The sequence below is a fragment of the Pinus tabuliformis genome, chromosome J (assembly GCF_031772625.1).
Source record: "Pinus tabuliformis cultivar Carrire ecotype Pingquan chromosome J, CPIR1, whole genome shotgun sequence".
Taxonomy (NCBI): Eukaryota; Viridiplantae; Streptophyta; class Pinopsida; order Pinales; family Pinaceae; genus Pinus; species Pinus tabuliformis.
Genome location: NC_142295.1, coordinates 1,100,283,027 through 1,100,304,471, shown reverse-complemented (window position 1 = coordinate 1,100,304,471; position 21,445 = coordinate 1,100,283,027). Strand labels below are relative to the sequence as shown.

The 21,445-nt window shown below is 34.6% G+C and overlaps 2 protein-coding genes across 2 annotated transcripts; both read right to left on the bottom strand.

Annotated features, from left to right (window-relative positions):
- Window positions 1–5,265: 5,265 nt before the first annotated feature.
- LOC149230886 (uncharacterized) lies at window positions 5,266–7,894 on the bottom strand. The gene is made up of 2 exons (XM_089381448.1): window positions 5,903–7,894; window positions 5,266–5,760 (listed from the first exon to the last, which is right to left on the bottom strand). Exons 1-2 carry the CDS (start codon window positions 7,892–7,894, stop codon window positions 5,266–5,268), a joined length of 2,487 nt encoding a protein of 828 aa, XP_089237574.1.
- An 11,356-nt stretch (window positions 7,895–19,250) lies between these two features.
- Window positions 19,251–20,832, bottom strand: LOC149230885 (uncharacterized). The gene is made up of 4 exons (XM_089381447.1): window positions 20,469–20,832; window positions 20,269–20,348; window positions 19,540–19,600; window positions 19,251–19,346 (listed from the first exon to the last, which is right to left on the bottom strand). Exons 1-4 carry the CDS (start codon window positions 20,790–20,792, stop codon window positions 19,251–19,253), a joined length of 561 nt encoding a protein of 186 aa, XP_089237573.1. The 5' UTR covers window positions 20,793–20,832.
- Window positions 20,833–21,445: the final 613 nt, after the last annotated feature.

Sequence of the window (21,445 nt, the reverse complement as noted above, 5' to 3'; positions counted from 1 at the left end):
GCACAGTCCTATCAGACCAATACACACCCTCAGTTTTGCAAAATTATCTCAGGGTGGGAGAATGAATAAAAACAATAGGTAGAGGCAAATTACCTAGACCTTGATGAATGGAAGGACCTTATCCTGGACATGGGCCATTACAGAGGCCAATATACTCAGTTTCATCAGGAACTTTATCTAGACTATTAGATGATGAAAAACCTCTTGGAAAAAGATTTAACCACCTCTACTAAAGGAACTTCAAAGTTAGCTACAAAAATACAGGGAATTCCAGTTCTTTCAACATTAGATTCAACAGGAAAATGCGTGTCTAAGTCACATTGAGAAGCATATCCCCTTCCTTCAACAAACTGAACTGTTCCGCTCCAGCATCAAAGACTTGGTGCCCATAGAATCTTTTGATGTGTAACAATTCGATTAGCATAGTTTGGATACTTAAATTTTGCTATGTATAAATTAATGGTATGCAACCATTGTTTTTTTTTCACAGTCATATTGTAAAAAGGAGACTCAAAGATAATCACGTTTATATAGCCTTGCTAAACATTCTCAAACTTTTCAAATTTTGAATGGCATATAATGTTGTTAGATGGCCAATAGACCTGGTTTCCCCATGGTTTCCCAATGGACAGGTTGAGGACATTTGATCATGGATGATGTTTATGTAATACTTGCATGTTTTTGAAATGGAATAGAATGGAATTGTTAAGCTTACAAACAAACAAAAACATGCATTGATTAAGTCTTAGCCATAAGCTCAACGGTAAAAATTCATACAAGATATTTCTATTACACATATAGTCATTTGGTTTCCCGCAAATATATCCATGTATACATGATTCGATACAATACGTCCAAATGGTTGAAATTGAAATATTACAAATTTTGTTAATTCATTCAATTAAGGAGTGTATTGAGTTGTAAATAGGTGTTCTTCCTATAGAAGTATGTGGAAACACTTAAGAGGTTAGTGTGGAAATGGACACATCCTAAAGGGTGGATGGTTAAAAGATTACATGTTAATGAATCTTTATTTTTATGCTTGAACTCAAAACAAAAATTGCATGTAGATGATCCAAACATGTGGGATGTTAATAGTGGTGAAGAGTTACTAGAATGGGGTAAACTGAAACAAATGGAGAAACATGGACTTTGAGAGGTTATATACTTATTTAAGATATATATGGTTTCAATTGTGATTTTAAATATATGGCCATTTTTCTCATAAGAAATGGATAGTATAAACATGATATTAAATTTTAATATGAGAGTGAATGAGATAAAAATGAATAAATTGATTTTTTTCAATATGGAGACTACGAGGAATGAGTGGACCTGTATGATTAAATGCATTAAAAATGAAAAAAAAATGATGAAGAAATTTATAAATCGGGACTAACCAATAACAAGTGAACTAGATGTATTCAATATAAAAAGTGGACCTGAATTGATGGTATGTGATAGATGAAGACATCAATTTCTAATATTTAAATTAAATCTATTTATATATTTTTTACAAGTTTAAAAATAAGTATTGACTTTAAAATACAAATCTACATGTGAATGAAGGTAGACACATATCTTATAATGTTGAAATATGGTTATCATTTAAGAGTAGAAAGTATGTTTTATTACCCAAAACCATGTGATTGTGAGTGTATATTGCATTTGTTCAAACAAGTTGTGCAAGTTCAAGAGATACAAATGCAATAAAAGAACTACTTGATTATGTCTACACCATTCAAAAGATAATTGTGTTTGGATTATAGGTCATCTAAATAACTCGACAAAATTAACAATTAGTAACCATAATTGACTTATTGTGTTCATAAAAACATTAGTAAAAAATAACTCTACTAAATATTCATACCAAAAAAACACTATTATAATTAAATTTCAAAAAATTATAATTCAAAAAAATTCGAATAAAAGAAAATTAAATTTAGAAGAAAAAAAAACAACTTTAATTATAAATTATTAAGTAATCAAGTGATAAAAAAAATATAACTCATCTTAAAAATTAAAATTAAAATATTATACCAAAATTATTAATTCTAAATTTAAAATAAAAATATTTTAAATGATATAAAAAAATAAAGTATTACTCCAACATAAACCCATACCAAATATATATATATATAAAGTATTAAGATTGAGATGAAAAAAAATAATAAAAAATAAAAGAATTTTATATTTAAAAATATTATATAAAAACTTTATATAAAATAAAATTAATTTAAATAAATTTTTTATTTTATCTTAAAATTATTTAAAATAAAATAACAAATATTTATTCTAATCATTTTCATAGTAATTATAAATTAGTAAAATTAGTTATATTTACTAAATAGTAAAATCATATAAATTAATGGGTTATAAATAGTAATAGATATCAATCTATAACAAGCATCAAAACACATATTTATAATCCATTCACTCTTTTTAAAATAAAAAAATATGAAAACAAATTAAATTATAACTTTATTTTAAAATATCTACAATAAACATCAAAACACATGTTTTAAAATTATTAATTTTATTTAATTTAAAACATCAATTATATAATATATATATATATATATATATATATATATATATATATATATATATATATTATTTTAAATAAAAACTTTATTTTATCGTAAAATTATATGTTAAAATAAAAAAATATTCATTATAATCAATTTCATAGTAAATATAAATTAAATAGCTCAATCATATTTATTAAACAATGAAACTATGTAAGTTAATGGTTTGTAAATTTTTATAGCCATGAATCCATACCAAGAATTAAAACATATACATATAATCCATCCAATTTTTTTAAAATTAAGAAATATAAAAGCCAACTAAATTATAAGTTTAGTTTAAATTATTATTGTGGTTAATTATAAAAATAATTAATATATTTTTAGCTATGGAGATTTACTCTATTTTAACATAAAAATTAAATTAAATACATTAATCCATAATAAACATCATAACACATACATTTGCTTATTATTCAATTATAATTATTAATAATTAAACTAAAATTATGAAAATCTTAATCGGAAATAAATATATCTATCAACAATAATTATATTTTTTATTTTAAAAATTTATTAACAACCAATTAATTCACTTTTATCTTCTTAATATTTTTATTTTAAAAATGTATTAATAATAAATTAATTCTTGAATTCAGGATTATGTGATTATGAATGTTGAGAGATATTTCAGTAAGAATCACATAAAGAAACTTTGAGTGGGCAGTTGTGAACATCCATATTATCAATGTTGAGAGATATTTTAGTAAAAATCACATAAAGAAACTTTAAGTGGACGTTTTTCGAACTATGTTCACTATAAGATAAAGAACCAGATCATGGCACTAGATTAAATAAATAAAAAGAAATATTTTCTGACCATTAAAATATTACAACTAATTTTGATTAAAAAATTATTATTAATTAATAAACAATTTTTTAATTAATTAAAATCAAATAATAAATCAAATTTAATGATAAATGAAAAATAAAACTAATCTTATTATTATTATTTTAATCAAAAACAAAAATTTTAAATTAATTTTTTTGACAACTAATTAATTCATTTTTTTCTGACCTAATATACCATAACGAAAAATAATATCATTAATAAACTAATAAATTCATTTTTTTTCCTTAATATACCGTAACAAAAAATAATATCATTAATAAACCAAACACAAATGATTTTACCATAGATAATATTAATATAATAAAATTACAACTCCTTAAACTAATCCAACATTATACTCCGTCAACTAAATTGTCACAGGAATACATCCGGGCGATCCATATAATAAAATTACAATTGCTTAAACAACTAAATTGTCACAGGCATACATCCTCACAGCAACCCAAGATTCAGTGAAAATCGATTTAACGCTGCACTCGAACCATAGCCCGATCGACTCAGGACAACATATGACAGTATCACACTCTCTGATTTTATATCTTTCTTTTTTAGTCGGTCTAGAAATTTAATTATACATAAAATATTTTAATATTAATTTAATTATACATAAAATATTTTAATATTAATTTTATATTTTTTTTCTTTAGTTTGTTATCTAATTTTGAATGTAGAAATTTTTAATTATATATAAAATATTTCAATATCAACTGTATATATTATACTAATTTAAAGCTATCTTAATTTAAGATCTACAAAAAGATAACTTTATATCTTTTTTAAGTCTCATTTAATTTTGAGCATAAAAATTTTTAATTATACATAAAATATTTTAATATGAACCATATATATTATACTAACTTAAATCTATCTTAATTTAAAATCTATCAACAAATAAATATCTTTCTTAATAGGTCATCTAATTTTGAATGTATGTAGAAATTTTAAATTATACCTAAAATATTTTAATATTAATTTTATATTTTTTTCTTTAGCATGACATTTAATTCTGAATGTAGAAATTTTTAATTATACATAAAATATTTCAATATCAATTGTATATATATTATATTAGCTTAAATCTATCTTAATTTAAGATCTACAAAACAATAATTTTATATCTTTCTTTCTTTAGTCTGTCATCTAATTCTGAATGTAGAAATTTTTAATTATACATAAAACATTTTAATATCAATTGTATATATATTATATTAGCTTAAATCTATCTTAATTTAAGATCTACAAAACAATAATTTTATATCTTTCTTTCTTTAATCTGTCATCTAATTCTGAATGTAGAAATTTTTAATTATACATAAAACATTTTAATATCAATTGTATATATATTATATTAGCTTAAATCTATCTTAATTTAAGATCTACAAAACAATAATTTTATATCTTTCTTTCTTTAGATGACATTCTTTCTTTAGTCTGTCATCTAATTCTGAATGTAGAAATTTTTAATTATACATAAAACATTTTAATATCAGCCTCATATATATTAAACTAACTTAAATCTATCTTAATTTAAAATCTACCCAAAAAAAATCACAAATTTTTTTCATATTTAAAATATATCTAAAACAGTAATAAAATGAAACTTCTCAACCTAGACTAATCAAATATTCTACTCTGTCAACTAAATTGTCACGAAAATACATCCTGACGGCAACCCAAGATCCACTGAAAATCAATTTAACGTTCAACACGAACCACAACCCGATCGACTCACTCACGACAACATATGACAGTATCACACTTTCTGATTTTACATCTCTCTCTTTAGTCGCGACCCGACTGACCAGAGACTTGTACATCTATGTATTAGTTACGAAGCAATTCCAAGGCAGACTGTGCGAGGGATCGAATGGGCGTGCTGTGCCTGCTCAACCCCTTACTGCCGGAGCAGAAACTGTAATTTTCCACGTCCGACGTCGTCTCCATCACGCCCTGCAAAGCCTCCTCTAAAGCCCCCACCAATTCTGATCTCTTCTCTAATGCACCTTTGTCTCTCTCCATAACAGCTATCAGAAGCTCTATGCTAAATCTCCTGACATGCGGAACCATCTTCAATGGATATCGGTGAGTCTGGAAAACCTCCACCAGTTTAAGCAACAGTTTCTCTGTGACGCCACTCAATTCTTTGATCTCAGGATCGAAATTCCATTTGGTGAAGCACCGAGCAGCCAGTCCTATGGCTGCTTCCTGATTCTCGCATCTTATGGCCGCTTCCTCATAGTCACATGAATGTTTCTCCCTCAAACTTATGGCTACCTTCTGATGGTTGCATGAATGTTCCTCCTTCACAAACTTCAGAACCTGAGAAAATATCACAAAGAAGTTAAATGATTCCATGAAATTGTTTTCAGATCAAACTACAAAGCAAGACTTCAATTTTCAAACGAAAGGTTAAGACTTCAATTTTCAAACAAAAGGTTAAGAATAGAATACAATTTTCTACCAGTGCTTGCAGTGCAGTGATTTCTCTCACTTTAATGGCATCTTCCTCTGCGTATGCAAGCAGATGCCTAAGAATTCTTGCTGCATGAATACCTTTAACGGTGTCGTTCAGCACGGAGATCAGGGTTGCGATTAAATTCGGGTGACCGTCCAGCCTAATATTCATCATTATTTTATAGTTGTGATTAGTCTCCAGTGAAAGAAAACCCAGAGCTTCTCCTGCGGTCTTCACAAGTTTCTCATTTTCATCGTTATTATTAATTGTCTCCATCAAAAAGAAAGAGAAGAGAATACCCAGAACTCCGCCTGTACCGCCGATGCTCTCACGGCCCTCCTGTTCGCGAGCGAGACTTGTCAACGTCTCGATAGCCAGGATTCGCAGATTTATTTCAGTGTAGTGAAGAACGTTTCTTAAATTGCTTATGGCGAAGACTATCTGCCGGATTCTTTTCCTCAGGTCCTTTCCTGTCGAGCCTGTGGTGCTTGCCAGCCTTTTTACGATTTGCAGAGCGAGCTCTGACGTCTCGATTGCGAATGGGTTCTCCGCGTCCCTTTCGATTTGGTTCCTCTCGATTTGGAGTTGGAGCGCGTTGGGTTCGAATTGCAGCTTGCTGGGTTTTAAGTTCGTGAGTGATATAATTTTAGGAAGTAGTCCTCTGGTGCTATTGAGTTTATGGCGGTTGGAACGCTCTTCTGCTAACTTTTTCAGTATGGTCAGCCCCAGCGAGACAAAGCCTCCCGGATTTGAGTCGTTTGAGTAAAGTAGAGAGGCTATGGATTCCACGAACCCAGTGATGGCCGTCACCCGAATGCAATTCCGCTTATTTTCCACCAATTTGGAGATGATTTGTGCAGCCGCTTTTCGAATCTCCTCCTCGTTATCATTCTTGAAATTCAGCATGTTGATCAGTCTCTCAACCACTTCTCTCATGGTTCCGATTGTCCTCAAAGTTTTTTCTGCAAACTTCTCATTGCTTGCAAGCGCGGACAGCACTCGCGCACCCATTAGCTGTCCATCGCCACTGCAGGAGAGCAGCAACTCTACGCTGTGCGAAACAAAATGCATCTTCAAACCGTCGAAAATGCTACCATTGACGCACCGCCAATACGTGTCGTAGAGAAAACATCGGACGATGGCGAGCTCAGGATCGTTGAAGCCATGTTCACGGCTAACCTCCGTCAGCAATTTCCCTGCAATGATCTTCCACAGCCAATAGGCCTTCTCCAGAAGAATTAGAAACGATTCGGCCGACGACAGGCCATAGAAAACTTTGAGAGCTGGTTTCAGATTCTTGGTATCACTACCTGAATCTCCATTGCAGTATTGCTGCGTTACTAACCGATACAAAGACAAGCCAACGCATGTCAAAGCGGACAACAATTGCAGCAAGAAAAGCAACCAGACCTTTGACATTGACCAAGTAGCATCCTGATGGAACCCTGTAACTTCTTTGCTGTTTTCCGAGTTCAAGCATATGAAGAATTTGCAGAACCCGCTACATAGCCGTTTAGCTTCCTCGTTAAGAGTTGCCATGGATATTAGCATTGTCTCTCGGTGCCACTCCACCTCTTGACTTCGGCTGAAGATCCGAGCACCTTCTATGAACAATATTATGGTGACCACCCAGAAGTCCACCGTTTCTAAAGATGATGCGAAGCCTCCAAGGAGGACGGCGGTGGCCCAGATGAAGGCCAACTTTCCGAGCCCGCTGGCTGCCTTCTCCAGAATGGCAAGCCTGAGGGCAAACAAACTTATTTTTGTCTCCGGAAATGTCGCCTTGTCACTGCAGCCCGCGGCCTCCTGTGCCTCGGATCTCTCCATCTGCTGTCCGCATGGATAAACCAATTCACGACAACCATATCTGGATTGTGAAGGTATCATAGATCTTTCCATCTGCGGTTCAGATGGAGAAACCGAATTCCAAAAACCATCTTCGGGTCGTGAAGGGATTACATCCAAAAGTACACTCCGCGATTTTGTCTGGCCATCCATTTCTGTAACAGGTACAATGGAATACGTCCCAAAATTGAAGTGCTCTCGATAGTTTTCTGCCCACGCGCATAGACATAGACATAGACATATATATATATATATATATATATATTTTCCACAGGTAAGTGTGTCTATATATATTTATTTTCCACCAAATATATATATATATATATACACGGTCAATGTCTTTAATATGTCTTTAATATATGTGGGAATTATATATATATCTGGGTGGGAGGATTCAGTTTATATATATTTATTTTCCATATATATAGAGGTCAATGTCATTAATATATGTTGGGAATTATATATACATCTAGGTGGGAGGATTCAGTTCCTTTTCCCCACTCAATAACTTTAATATTTATAATTATAATAATTAAAAATATATATTTTTTTATACCATAAATTAGTTTATTATATAAAATATTAAAAAAATTATTTTACTAAATTAAATGTTAAAATTGTATTTTAATAATAAGTATTCTGAATTTTTTATGGGGTTTTGGATTGATGGTGAATGGGTGCACTGTTAAGGCACTCCTTGTGATAGGTTACCAAAAAAAGTATTTTGAATTAAATATTGTGACGGATTTTGTAAAAAAAAGCAATTTTAATTTGAATCAACTTTCCTCTTACAATTTAAATCTATAAATGCTTTTGCCTGATATTTTTTTAGGGATTCCATATGCAAATCTTTATACTTGCCTTCACCACTTATTTAGTCTATTTACATTTATTGCATACTCTATTTACTTGGATTTATAAATATTTATAAATATTATTTAGACTTATATTATAATTTATATGTACTAAAATATTTTATTACATTATTTTATTTTTGAAAAAAAAATTGTTGTTATATATATATGAATGAGAAAGAAAAAATTTTATTTTGTTTTTAATCAATTACCATTGTTTGAATTAATAGACTAATTATTTTGCAAAAAATAAAAATCATAATATTTACTAAATGGTATTTTTGGAATCAAAGAATAAAAAGAATGTCATATATTTACCTTTGAGAAATATACCTAAAACACACAATTTTTCATTTGAAGTTTCTACAATTTGACACAATAAGAAACATATACATAAATTTCAAATCATTTTTCATCTACCATATTAAAAAGATTAATTTATTTTAATTTAAAAATAAAATAAAATAAAAATTAACTATTCAAATTAAAATATTAGCATTTCCTTTAATTTTATTTCTATCTTCAAAATATAATTATTTTTCAAAAAAGTTAAATTTAATTATGATTAAATTTAAAATAAATTAATCCTATTATAAATCTAATCTTTTTTAATATTAATAAATTCAAAATTTAAAAGACTTTTTCCTTACACATTTTTAATAATTAAAATCATGATTTTGATTCTTAATTTAAGCACACTATAATTTTAGCTAATATTAAAGTTATAATCAATTTTAAAATTAAGAGGGTCAATATTATTCAATGATATTGACTAAAGTGATGATTAATTTTAAAATGAAAATCAAATTATATTATTAAAGTTATAATCAATTTTAAAATTAAGAGAGTCAATATTATTCAATGATATTGACTAAAGTGACGATTAATTTTAAAATGGAAATCAAATTTATAATTTTAATAATGAAAGGTTATTCAATGATATTGAGTAAAGTTATGATTAAATCTAAAATCAATATCAAATTTATGATTTAAATCATGAAAAATGTATGGGAAAAAACTTTTGGAACTTTGAATCCTACACCTAAAAATATTTGAGATGGGAGAGACTGATTTTAAATAACAAAATTGAATTTAAAGTAAATTGAATTATTTCATTAATAAAAATATTTGTATTTAGTTTTGTGAAAATAACATTATATATTTTTTTGGAAATTATAATGATAACAATTTAATAGTAAAGGTCGTATGATTAAAAAATCTTCTAAAGGTGGAATTTAGGGGTATATCTTCCATTTATTCAAGGGACCATAGACAAGATTGCTAAGATCATGAGGAAACATAAGGTTCTCTCTACCTTTATGCCCCTTAACACCATTAGAAGCTCCTTAAGATCTATAAAAGATCCAGTGGACCCTAAGAATATGAAAGTTTTTTATGTAATCCTATGTTCTTGTTGGGCACTCTACATTGGTGAAATGAGCAAGAAGCTAACATAAAACATGGGAGGACATGCCCCTTAGCTTTGGCAGAAAAGATAAAACATCACATTTGCATTGAAGAGGCACAGGTCATTACAAAGATTGATCATTTCTATCACCCAAATATTTTAATTCATGTTATATAGTTTATTTTATTTTATAATTCTTATAACCTTACTCTCCTTTTAGTTAATCTAGTTACTATTAATTCTTATTTTCTTTATACTTCTTTCGTTTATAACCTTCTATTGAGTACCTTTTTCCTCTCTAATTGGTTTGATTTTAGTTATATATATGTGTGTGGGGGTGTTCATAAATATTTATGGTTATTCTTATGGGTTTAGTATATTTATTCTAATCTATTTTTATATATATATATATTTTGAAATTGTTCTTTAGCTTTTTCTTTATATTAAAAAAAAAACAATGGCTTTAATTATGTACTTATCTCTTAATTATTTTAACTTTTTAATTCTTAATTTATTTATTAGTTTTGATCTTGATTTACTTCCTTTGGTTAGTTGTTTATTCCTACTTCATTGATTCTTTATTATTTAATTTTGACTTAATAGGTTATTTAATTTTGACTTCATTGCTTATTTAAGCAGTGTCGTAATGCCCGTCACTTTCTGCATTTTAGATTAAGTGTCACTTTCTGAATACGTTTTTAAAGGGAGGAAACGGGGAGGAAAGGATCCCTGTCGCGTCAAAAGTCCATCTTTAAACATGGATAATTAATGAGTATTTAAGTATTAATATATATTTTAAATGGGAAGAGTGTATTGGTGTGATGACCCTGGAAAATGTAACATTGGAATTTTACTGTGGTAAAAAGTTAGAATTGAAAGACTGTTTTTAAACTCTAACCATATTATTTTATTGTGAAATAAATAAATAAATATATATATATATATATATATATATATATTTCTTGAAATGTTGGCAACTTCTGAAAGGAAGATTTGAAAGAGGAAATCAGTTATGAAAACTATATGAAACTACCTCCCTAACTGGAGAGGCCTCCAAGGAAAAGGGGGAGGTAGAGACAAAAATTCTGTGCTGTAGGGACAAACAGAAGAGAAAAAAAAAAGCTGGTTAAGTCTAGTGAGGACCAGATAACCAGGCACAAGTTGCATGTATCTTGTTGAGGGCTTTGGGCCTGCAAGATAGCTCGGGGGGAGATTCCAGTTTCGGCATTGGATCTCATGGTTGGGTGGTCAAGAGCAGCAAGGTGTACAGGTGAACCTCTGTAACACATCTACAACCAGGCGGATCAGGTAAGTGGAAACTTTCTGGAAAACTATCTTATTGATGAATATACATCTATGATGTTTCAGTTAACTGCAAGTTACAGAAGTCTAAAGTACAGCAGGAGAGACTGTGAAATTATCTAAATAAAAAAAGAGAAAAAAACCACTTATCTTTTATCCTTACTTACATGCGGTAATGTTAACTGTTCGAGATGAAAATATAGTAATTTTGCCATGGATATTGGTCCTTAAAAGAAACTCAAAGATAGAAGTCAAATATCCCTATACAGAACACTGTGAATTACTTTACATATATAAGGAATAAACCAGTTTGTCGAACATAAGTCTGTACATTTTAATAAGGAATAAAATATCAGACGCGAGCCGAAAATTACTAGAACTGGTAAGATTTACTGTATAGTGAATGTTCAATAATGAGATTCAGAAGGTCAGACAAGACTACATTATACATGACAGCCTGTATAAACTGTAGAACAAGCATATACAAAACAAGTTTAAAATACATATTTCACCATAGACCAGAATAGCAAACGCAATAAGCGGTGTGGATTCTACCGTCGAAATAGTCGCACATATCTTTTCAACAGTAAACAAAGCTCTTCTATCACTAACCTTGCATATGGATAGTATGGTATTCTAATAGTTCAAAGAAGTATTACAGCCGAATACGGAATAGGAAAGAACCACCTGCTATTTCCCTTAAGACAACGACGGTTCCACTGTGCTATAGAAATAAGAGAATGCATATAAGAATATTCCGAGAATATGAGAGCCTGATTATAAATATCACAGTAAAATGAGAACCGGTGTATCAAAATAACAGAACTAACATTATATATACATATAAACCACTCAGGCGAGGCGAGTATAGTATACTAGTAACTGCTCAGAAAAATCCTGAACGGGTTTATAACTACAGAGTCAAGTAAACATGCCTGATAACGGCGAACTTGAGAAATAACAATGTTTTGCATTATAAAACAAAAACAGAGATATGTTCTGTGATCGATCCAATCCCGTAGTCTCAACTACTCTGTTACCAATAATTACACTGTAAATGGTTATAGAAATAAACAGATGGAAACTGAGATAATTTAACCGCGGAAACTGCCAAGGCATCTCCCGTTGACGGAACAGACCGTTCCTCACAAATCCAACAGAACCGGCCGAGACAACGAAGTCTGGGGCTACAAAAGAAAAATCATAGGCAGCCTCGGAGGCAAGCCTCAAGAACCCTGTCTTGGGTTACATCGGCCAGGAAATGGAAATCTGGAGCCAAATAAAAACAACGAGAATGAGTATATATAAATTTCATGACTGCACCAGTCGAAAGGTAAAAACCCCAAACATTGCACCCAGGAAACAGTTCGAGCATGAAATTACTTACCCGTTAAACGGTGTTAAAAGTTGGGTTGTTGAGGGTCCAACGTCCGGCACATAGGAGGAGTTCATTGCCACAGCAACCACCTTCAAGCACAGAGAAACAGTTGAACTGTTAATGCACATACTAATTCGAAGGAGATGCTTGAATTAAAAGACTGACATAACAGGAGAATCGGAAAAACCTACTGTAACAAATTCCATCACCTGCAAGGTTAGGATTTCCGGAAAGCCGAAGTCCTGTGTAGCGGATAAATTCTGGCAGAGGAGTTCACGGAAGACATCCCCTATACGCGAAGGAGACAAGCCAAACCTGGGAGCGGCACCAGGTCCAAATGAACTGAATGAAGACTCAAGCCGACTAATACGAACCCTAAAAACCCTCCGATAAACCTCCACCCTCAGATTTCGACCGGATGATCTCCTTCGTCGAAATGAGGCGGGAACCTGAGGCGCGGGGAATGAGGGTATGGGGCTCTGCCACTTCACATGGTCAAGCAGGAAGGGCATGCCAGCTGCACTGTAAAAACATTAAAACACCTGTCCATAAATTTAATACCACTCAACAGCTCATCGCCGGATTAATATTCCGGTCGCAACATATAATGCCAGCGTTAATATCCGGTGCCTATGTGTCAAATGCGATGCATACATACCAAAAACGTTCAAAAGTTGCCAAGGTTTCATAACCAATGCGTACTTGACGTTGGTAAATAGTTCTGAACATTCTTTAATAAGATTAATAGTCCGAGTGGATTGTTTGTCATAGCAGGTACGTGCAAATTCGTGAACATGGTAAGTTAAGTATGCAAGGTTAAAATATTCGGATATTTTTTTTTTTATGTTGTATATGTATGTCAGGGGTAGGTTCGTGACAAATTGGTATCAGAGCAAGGTTACAATACTGTGACCTCTGGAAGAACATGTAAAGAGGTTTAAACTGGAAAAAAAAACCAGCAATGTACAGTTAACTATCGTATTATATTTATAAGAAGGACAACTAATATAATTAACTCCTCTTCTGGTTTCATTTCTTAGGACAAGATAGAGGAAGCAACAACATATAGACAATAGACAGTAATCGTGAAAATGCAGAGAGCTGGCAGTGCTCCGCACAGATCGATAGCAGGTCAGGAACCTGCAGTAAATCCTCAGGATAACCCAGAGTTGTGGGTACAGCTTGGCGAGGAGACACGTAGCACAAACCTTGCAATATTAGAGACGGTTCAGGAACTGAAGAATGAGATGGCACGATTACGAGAGGATAATGCACGACTGACGGTGGAACAAGAGAGAATTCTGAAGAGTTTGTCGGACAGACAGAACCCACCACTAGCTCATCCCAGTGCGGAACAGCAGAGGACGACAGAAGAACGAAATTATCAAACTGAACCTGAAAAGTCAGAAGAAAGGGAGGATCATTCTGATAATGTATCTGAACAACAGACTTCAAAACGTCAGCGAGTGGAGCTACAGGGAGAATTTCGAAAAATTAAACCCCCACATTTTGATGGGGAACAGGAAGAAGCGGCTGAAGCATGGTTAATTAACATGAACAAGTATTTTCAGTTGTATGAATATGACCACAACCTGAAGGCACGATTGGCCATCTTCCAGTTACAAGGTAAAGCAACCCTGTGGTGGGAGGAAGTTAAGATCGTCAAGGGGGTAAGCGAATGGACCATAACATGGGAGAAGTTTCAGAAATACTTCAAAGAAAGATATCTGACCGAGCGCTTCTATGATGAAAAGGCAAGGGAATTCCACGATTTACGGTTGGGACAGCAGACTATGGACGAGTTTATCAACCGTTTTACCTCCCTGCTTCGCTATGTGCCCTATATTAAAGAAGAAAAAGCCAAGGTGCAAAGATTTGTTAGTAGTTTACCCCTATACATAAGGGAAAGGATCGAGTTTGATAATCCTAGGATGATGGATGAAGCTATCCGCAAGGCTAGAATCTGTTACCAGCAGAATAAGCAGAAAGGAGATGCTCCAAATAAAAGATGGAACGAAAGAAGAGGTAACAAAACTGTTGGGAACAGTAAAGGAAGTCGCAGCAATGGAAGTAGGGGAGTTAGTAAAGGGCAGAACAACAGAATTATACCAAGAGGTTCGCTCAGGTCTAAGCCAAACAGTGAATCTAGAGTGAGTGAACAGCCTGTTAGGCTGGAGGGCGAAGGAATGGCCAGACCTCCAGTTCAATGCTGGGGTTGTGGAGGACCACACTACGTCAAAAATTGCCCGCAGCGGAAAGGAACTGATCAGATATCCCAGATTCAGGAAGCTTCGACTGTTGGCGATGTGGGACGTAGCGTACCAAGGATTAACGCAGCCCTGGATGATCGTCAGGCGGAATACCAGCCGACGATGGTGGAATTTGAAGGTAAAATTTCGAATCTTTCTATAGCTGTTCTCATTGACCCAGGAGCTACTTTAAGTTATATTAGCCCAAAGATAGTAGAACAATGTAAGTTACAGCCTGAAAAATTTAAGAATCCATGGCTGGTACAGCTAGCTACGGGGGCCAAGAGACGAGTCCTAGCAAAAATTAATAACTGCTCTTTAACTATAGCAGGGCAGCCAGTAGTGGCAGATTTGAATGTACTTCCTTTGGGCTCATATGATGTTCTGATTGGGATGGATTGGCTAGAGAAACATTGGTCACTAGTAAACTGCAAAACGAAAACCATTTACTACAAAGATGACCTTGGAGAGAAACAGGAAATGCAAGGGATCAAGCGCCCCGTGCAGATCCGGCCGATCACTGCATCCCAACTAGCTAAATGTATCAAGAAAAGATGTCAAATTTATGCCATTCAGGTAGGCTATGCAAATTCAAAGGATAAAACAGCCACGCTGGAAAACATTCCCGTAATACAAGAATTTGCGGATGTTTTTCCAGAGGAGATACCCGGGCTGCCACCTAAAAGAGATATAGACTTTACCATCGAATTGACACCAGGGGCAGCGCCAGTGTCGCGGGAACCTTATAGAATGAGCATACCTGAATTGACAGAATTAAAAATGCAATTACAAGAGCTGCTGGACAAAAATTATATTCGCCCCAGTGTATCTCCATGGGGAGCCCCAGTGTTATTTGTCAAGAAAAAAGACGGAACTCTTCGAATGTGTATAGACTATCGTCAGTTGAACAAGCTCACAATCAAAAACAAATATCCTTTACCTCGGATTGATGAACTTTTCGATCAAGTGAAGGGGGAAACAATGTTCTCTAAGATCGATCTGCGATCTAGTTATCACCAGATTAGGATTAAGGAGGAGGATATCGCTAAAACAGCTTTCAGAACACGGTATGGGCACTACAAGTTTGTAGTGCTACCTTTTGGCTTGACCAATGCACCCGCCACCTTTATGTGTTTGATGAACAGTGTGTTTCATAGGTTCTTGGATAAATTTGTGTTGATATTCATCGATGATATTCTGATATATTCTCATTCTAAGGAGGAGCACGAGGAACATCTCAGGTTAGTGCTACAAACTCTCCGAGAACACCAGTTGTATGCTAAGTTCAGCAAGTGTGATTTCTTCAAGGAGGAAATACAGTACTTAGGCCATATAATCACAAAAGAGGGGATTGCAGTGGACCCTGAAAAGATAAGGACTATAATGGAATGGCCCATACCAAAGGATGTGGCAGACATCAGGTCCTTTATGGGGCTAGCTGGTTATTATAGAAGATTCGTGGAAGGTTTCTCAAGGGTAGCATACCCTATCACCTCCTTACAGAAAAAAGGAAGGGTATTCAAATGGACCTCAGAGTGTCAGCGGAGCTTTGAGCAACTTAAACATTTACTCACCACCGCACCCATCTTGAGTATAGCTGATCCTAATAAAGATTACGTGGTATGTACTGATGCAAGTAAGGAGGGTGTGGGCGGTGTGTTGATGCAGGAAGGAAGAGTGATTGCGTACGAATCAAGAAAGCTAAAGGAGCATGAGCAGAAATATTCTGCCTACGATTTAGAATTGGCAGCCGTCATACACGCACTGAAGATGTGGCGGCATTATCTCATGGGGAGAAAATTTCTGTTGCTAACGGATCATCACAGTTTGACAAATTATTTCAGCCAACCTACCTTAAATACGAGGCAAGCCCGCTGGGCGGATTTTCTAAGTGGATTTGATTTTGAAATTAAGCACTTGAAAGGGAAGGAGAACCGTGTAGCCGACGCATTAAGTCGGAAGGTGCAATGCTTGTATGAAATTTCATCCAGTAAATGGAAAAATCCCTTGTTTGAAATGATAAAAACAGCAGCAGATCAAGATGTTGAATACCAGCAAATAAAACAGCAGGTACAGCAACTTTCTAGCGGGAAAAATCAGCAGGGATATGAATTAGATGATACTGGAATGCTGTATTATAATAAGAGGCTGTATGTACCTAATAAGGATAGTCTTAAAAATCTGATTTTGGATGAGTTTCACATCAGCCACTATGCAGGACATCCGGGGTACCAAAAAATGATCACCGCACTTAGAAAAGAGTACTATTGGCCAGGAATGAAAAAGAATGTAGCTGAATACTTAGCACGGTGTTTGGAGTGTCAACAGATTAAAGCGGAGCATTTGCATCCAGCGGGGCTATTACAACCTTTACCCATTCCGGAGTGGAAATGGGAAACTATTTCTATGGATTTTATAACTGGATTGCCTCGGACAAAGAAGAACAATGACTCCATTATGGTAGTGGTAGACAAACTGAGTAAGGCAGCACACTTTATACCTGTGCAGTCCACTTATAGGGCTGTGCAAATTGCTCATATTTTTATGCAGAATGTGTTCAAACTGCATGGACTTCCGAAGATAATAATATCTGATCGTGATGTAAAATTCACGTCAACTTTTTGGAGAGCATTGTTTAACGAACTGGGAACACAGCTGAATTTCAGCACAACCTACCATCCCCAGACCAACGGTCAAACAAAACGAGTGAACCAAGTAGTGGAGGATATGTTAAGAGCATGCGTAATGCAGAAACCAACCCAATGGGAGGAATATTTACATTTGGTTGAATTCGCATATAATAACGGTTATCACACGTCAACACAAATGAGCCCCTTTGAGGTCTTGTATGGGCGAAAATTCCGCGCACCTTCAAGCTAGGGTGGACATGAGGATAAATTAAGATTGGGGCCAGAAATGCTCAAAGAAATGGAGGACATGGTAAAAAGGGTGCGTACTAATTTAAAGGCTGCTCAGGACAGAAAAAAAAGCTTTGCAGATTGGAAAAGAAGGTTCAAAGAATATCAGGTCGGTGACCATGTTTATGTGAGGATCCAAGCCAGAAGGAGTACCCTGCAATGGAGCGGTTGTGCCAAACTTGCTCCTCGTTATTTTGGACCTTTTCAGGTCTTGGCAAGAGTGGGGCCAGTAGCTTACCAACTCGCCCTGCCAAGCCATATTAAAATCCACAATGTTTTCCATGTTTCTATACTAAAAAAATACATTTACGACCCTAAACATGTGATCAAATGGCAGGATATACAGGTCGAACTGGAAGGCGAGGTTCTGGTCGAGCCACTGAACATCCTCGACCGGAGAGAAGTGCAGCTGCGGAAGCGAGCTATTACCCAAGTTAAAGTGCAGTGGCAACACTATGGACCTGATGAGGCCACTTGGGAAGATGAAGAGCTCATTAAAAAGGCTTACCCGGAATTGTTTATGGAAATCAGACATCGGGACGATGTCCAATCTCAGGAGGGGGAGATGTGATGACCCTGGAAAATGTAATATTGGAATTTTACTGTGGTAAAAAGTTAGAATTGAAAGACTATTTTTAAACTCTAACCATATTATTTTATTGTGAATTAAATATATATATATTTCTTGAAATGTTGGCAACTTCTGAAAGGAAGATTTGAAAGAGGAAATCAGTTATGAAAACTGTATGAAACTACCTCCCTAACTAGAGAGGCCTCCAGGGAAAAGGGGGAGGTAGAGACAAAAATTCTGTGCTGTAGGGACAGACAGAAGAGAAAAAAAAAAAGAAGTTGGTTAAGTCTGGTGAGGACCAGATAACCAGGCACAAGTTGCATGTATCTTGTTGAGGGCTTTGGGCCTGCAAGATAGCTCGGGGGGAGATTCTAGTTTCGGCATTGGATCTCATGGTTGGGTGGTCAAGAGCAGCAAGGTGTACAGGTGAACCTCTGTAACACATCTACAACCAGGCAGATCAGGTAAGTGGAAACTTTCTGGAAAACTATCTTATTGATGAATATACATCTATGATGTTACAGTTAACTGCAAGTTACAGAAGTCTAAAGTACAGTAGGAGAGACTGTGAAATTATCTAAATAAAAAAAGAGAAAAAAACCACTTATCTTTTATCCTTACTTACATGCGGTAATGTTAACTGTTCGAGATGAAAATATAGTAATTTTGCCATGGATATTGGTCCTTAAAAGAAACTCAAAGATAGAAGTCAAATATCCCTATATAGAACACCGATGAATTACTTTACATATATAAGGAATAAACCAGTTTGTCGACCATAAGTCTGTACATTTTAGTAGAGAATAAAATATCAGACCCGAGCCGAAAATTACCAGAACTGGTAAGATTTACTGTATAGTGAATGTTCAATAATGAGATTCAGAAGGTCAGACAAGACTACATTATACATGACAGCCTGTATAAACTGTAGAACAAGCATATACAAAACAAGTTTAAAATACATATTTCACCATAGACCAGAATAGCAAACGCAATAAGCGGTGTGGATTCTACCGTCGAAATAGTCGCACATATCTTTTCAATAGTAAACAAAGCTCTTCTATCACTAACCTTGCATATCGATAGTATGGTATTCTAACAGTTCAAAGAAGTATTACAGCCGAATACGGAACAGGAAAAGAACCACCTGCTATTTCCCTTAAGACAACGGCGGTTCCACTGTGCTATAGAAATAAGAGAACACATATAAGAATATTCCGAGAATATGAGAGCCTGATTATAAATATCACAGTAAAATGAGAACCGGTGTATCAAAATAACAGAACTGACATTATATACACATATAAACCACTCAGGCGAGGCGAGTATAGTATACTAGTAACTGCTCAGAAAAACCCTGAATGGGTTTATAACTACAGAGTCGAGTAAACATGCCTGAGAACGGCGAACTTGAAAAATAACAATGTTTTGCATTATAAAACAAAAACAGAGAGATGTTCCGTGACCGGTCCAATCCCGTAGTCTCAACTACTCCGTTACCAATAATTACACTGTAAATGGTTATAGAAATAAACAGATGGAAACTGAGATAATTTAACCGCGGAAACTGCCAAGGCATCTCCCATTGACGGAACAGACCGTTCCTCACAAATCCAACAGAACCAGCCGAGACAACGAAGTCTGGGGCTACAAAAGAAAAATCATAGGCAGCCTCGGAGGCAAGCCTCAAGAACCCTGTCTTGGGTTACATCGGCCAGGAAATGGAAATTTGGAGCCAAATAAAAACAACGAGAACGAGTATATATAAATTTCATGACCGCACCAGTCGAAAGGTAAAAACCCCAAACATTGCACCCGGGAAACAGTTCGAGCATGAAATTACTTACCCGTTAAACGATGTTAAAAGTTGGGTTGCTGAGGGTCCAACGTCCAGCACATAGGAGGAGTTCATTGCCACAGCAACCACCTTCAAGCACAGAGAAACAGTTGAACTGTTAATACACATACTAATTCGAAGGAGATGCTTGAATTAAAAGACTGACATAACAGGAGAATCGGAAAAACCTACTGTAACAAATGCCATCACCTGCAAGGTTAGGATTTCCGGAAAGCCGAAGTCCTGTGTAGCGGATAAATTCTGGCAGAGGAGTTCATGGAAGACATCCCCTGTATGCGAAGGAGACAAGCCAAACCTGGGAGCGGCACCAGGTCCAAATGAACTGAATGAAGACTCAAGCTGACTAATACGAACCCTAAAAACCCTCCGATAAACCTCCACCCTCAGATTTCGACTGGATGATCTCCTTCGTCGAAATGAGGCGGGAACCTGAGGCGCGGGGAATGAGGGTACGGGGCTCTGCCACTTCACATGGTCAAGCAGGAAGGGCAGGCCAGCTGCACTGTAAAACATTAAAACACCTGTCCATAAATTTAATACCGCTCAACAGCTCATCGCCGGATTAATATTCCGGTCGCAACATATAATGCCAGCGTTAATATCCGGTGCCTATGTGTCAAATGCGATGCATACATACCAAAAACGTTCAAAAGTTGCCAAGGTTTCATAACCAATGCGTACTTGACGTTGGTAAATAGTTCTGAACATTCTTTAATAAGATTAATAGTCCGAGTGGATTGTTTGTTATAGCTGCAAATTCGTGAACATGGTAAGTTAAGTATGCAAGATTAAAATATTCGGATATTTTTTTTTTTTTGTGTTGTATATGTATGTCAGGGGTAGGTTTGTGACAATTGGAAATTGGAAAAAGAGAGACGACGATTTAGATGGTTCCCATAAGCTTCATTGCTTATTTAAGCAATGTCGTAATGCCCGTCACTTTCTGCATTTTAGATTAGTTGTCAACTACTTTTCGAAAGAGATTTCGAATACGTTTTTAAAGGGAGGAAACGGGGAGGAAAGGATCAATGTCACGTCAAAAGTCCATCTTTAAACATGGATGATCAATTCATGATATTTAATAATTATTTCCATCTTAACAACCGAGAGACTGAAGTGGAAGAGTGTATTGGAAATTGGAAAAAGAGAGACGACGATTTTAGATG

Coding starts and splice junctions, on each gene's coding strand:
- LOC149230886 (XM_089381448.1), bottom strand. CDS start 7,894: ATGGATGGCCAGACAAAATCGCGGAGTGTACTTTTGGATGTAATCCCT. Junction 5,761..5,902: donor TCACTGCACTGCAAGCACTG/GTAGAAAATTGT, acceptor ATATTTTCTCAG/GTTCTGAAGTTTGTGAAGGA.
- LOC149230885 (XM_089381447.1), bottom strand. CDS start 20,792: ATGTTTTACAGTGCAGCTGGCCTGCCCTTCCTGCTTGACCATGTGAAG. Junction 20,349..20,468: donor CGGAAATCCTAACCTTGCAG/GTGATGGCATTT, acceptor CTGTGCTTGAAG/GTGGTTGCTGTGGCAATGAA. Junction 19,347..19,539: donor TTCCTGTTCCGTATTCGGCT/GTAATACTTCTT, acceptor CTTGTTCTACAG/TTTATACAGGCTGTCATGTA.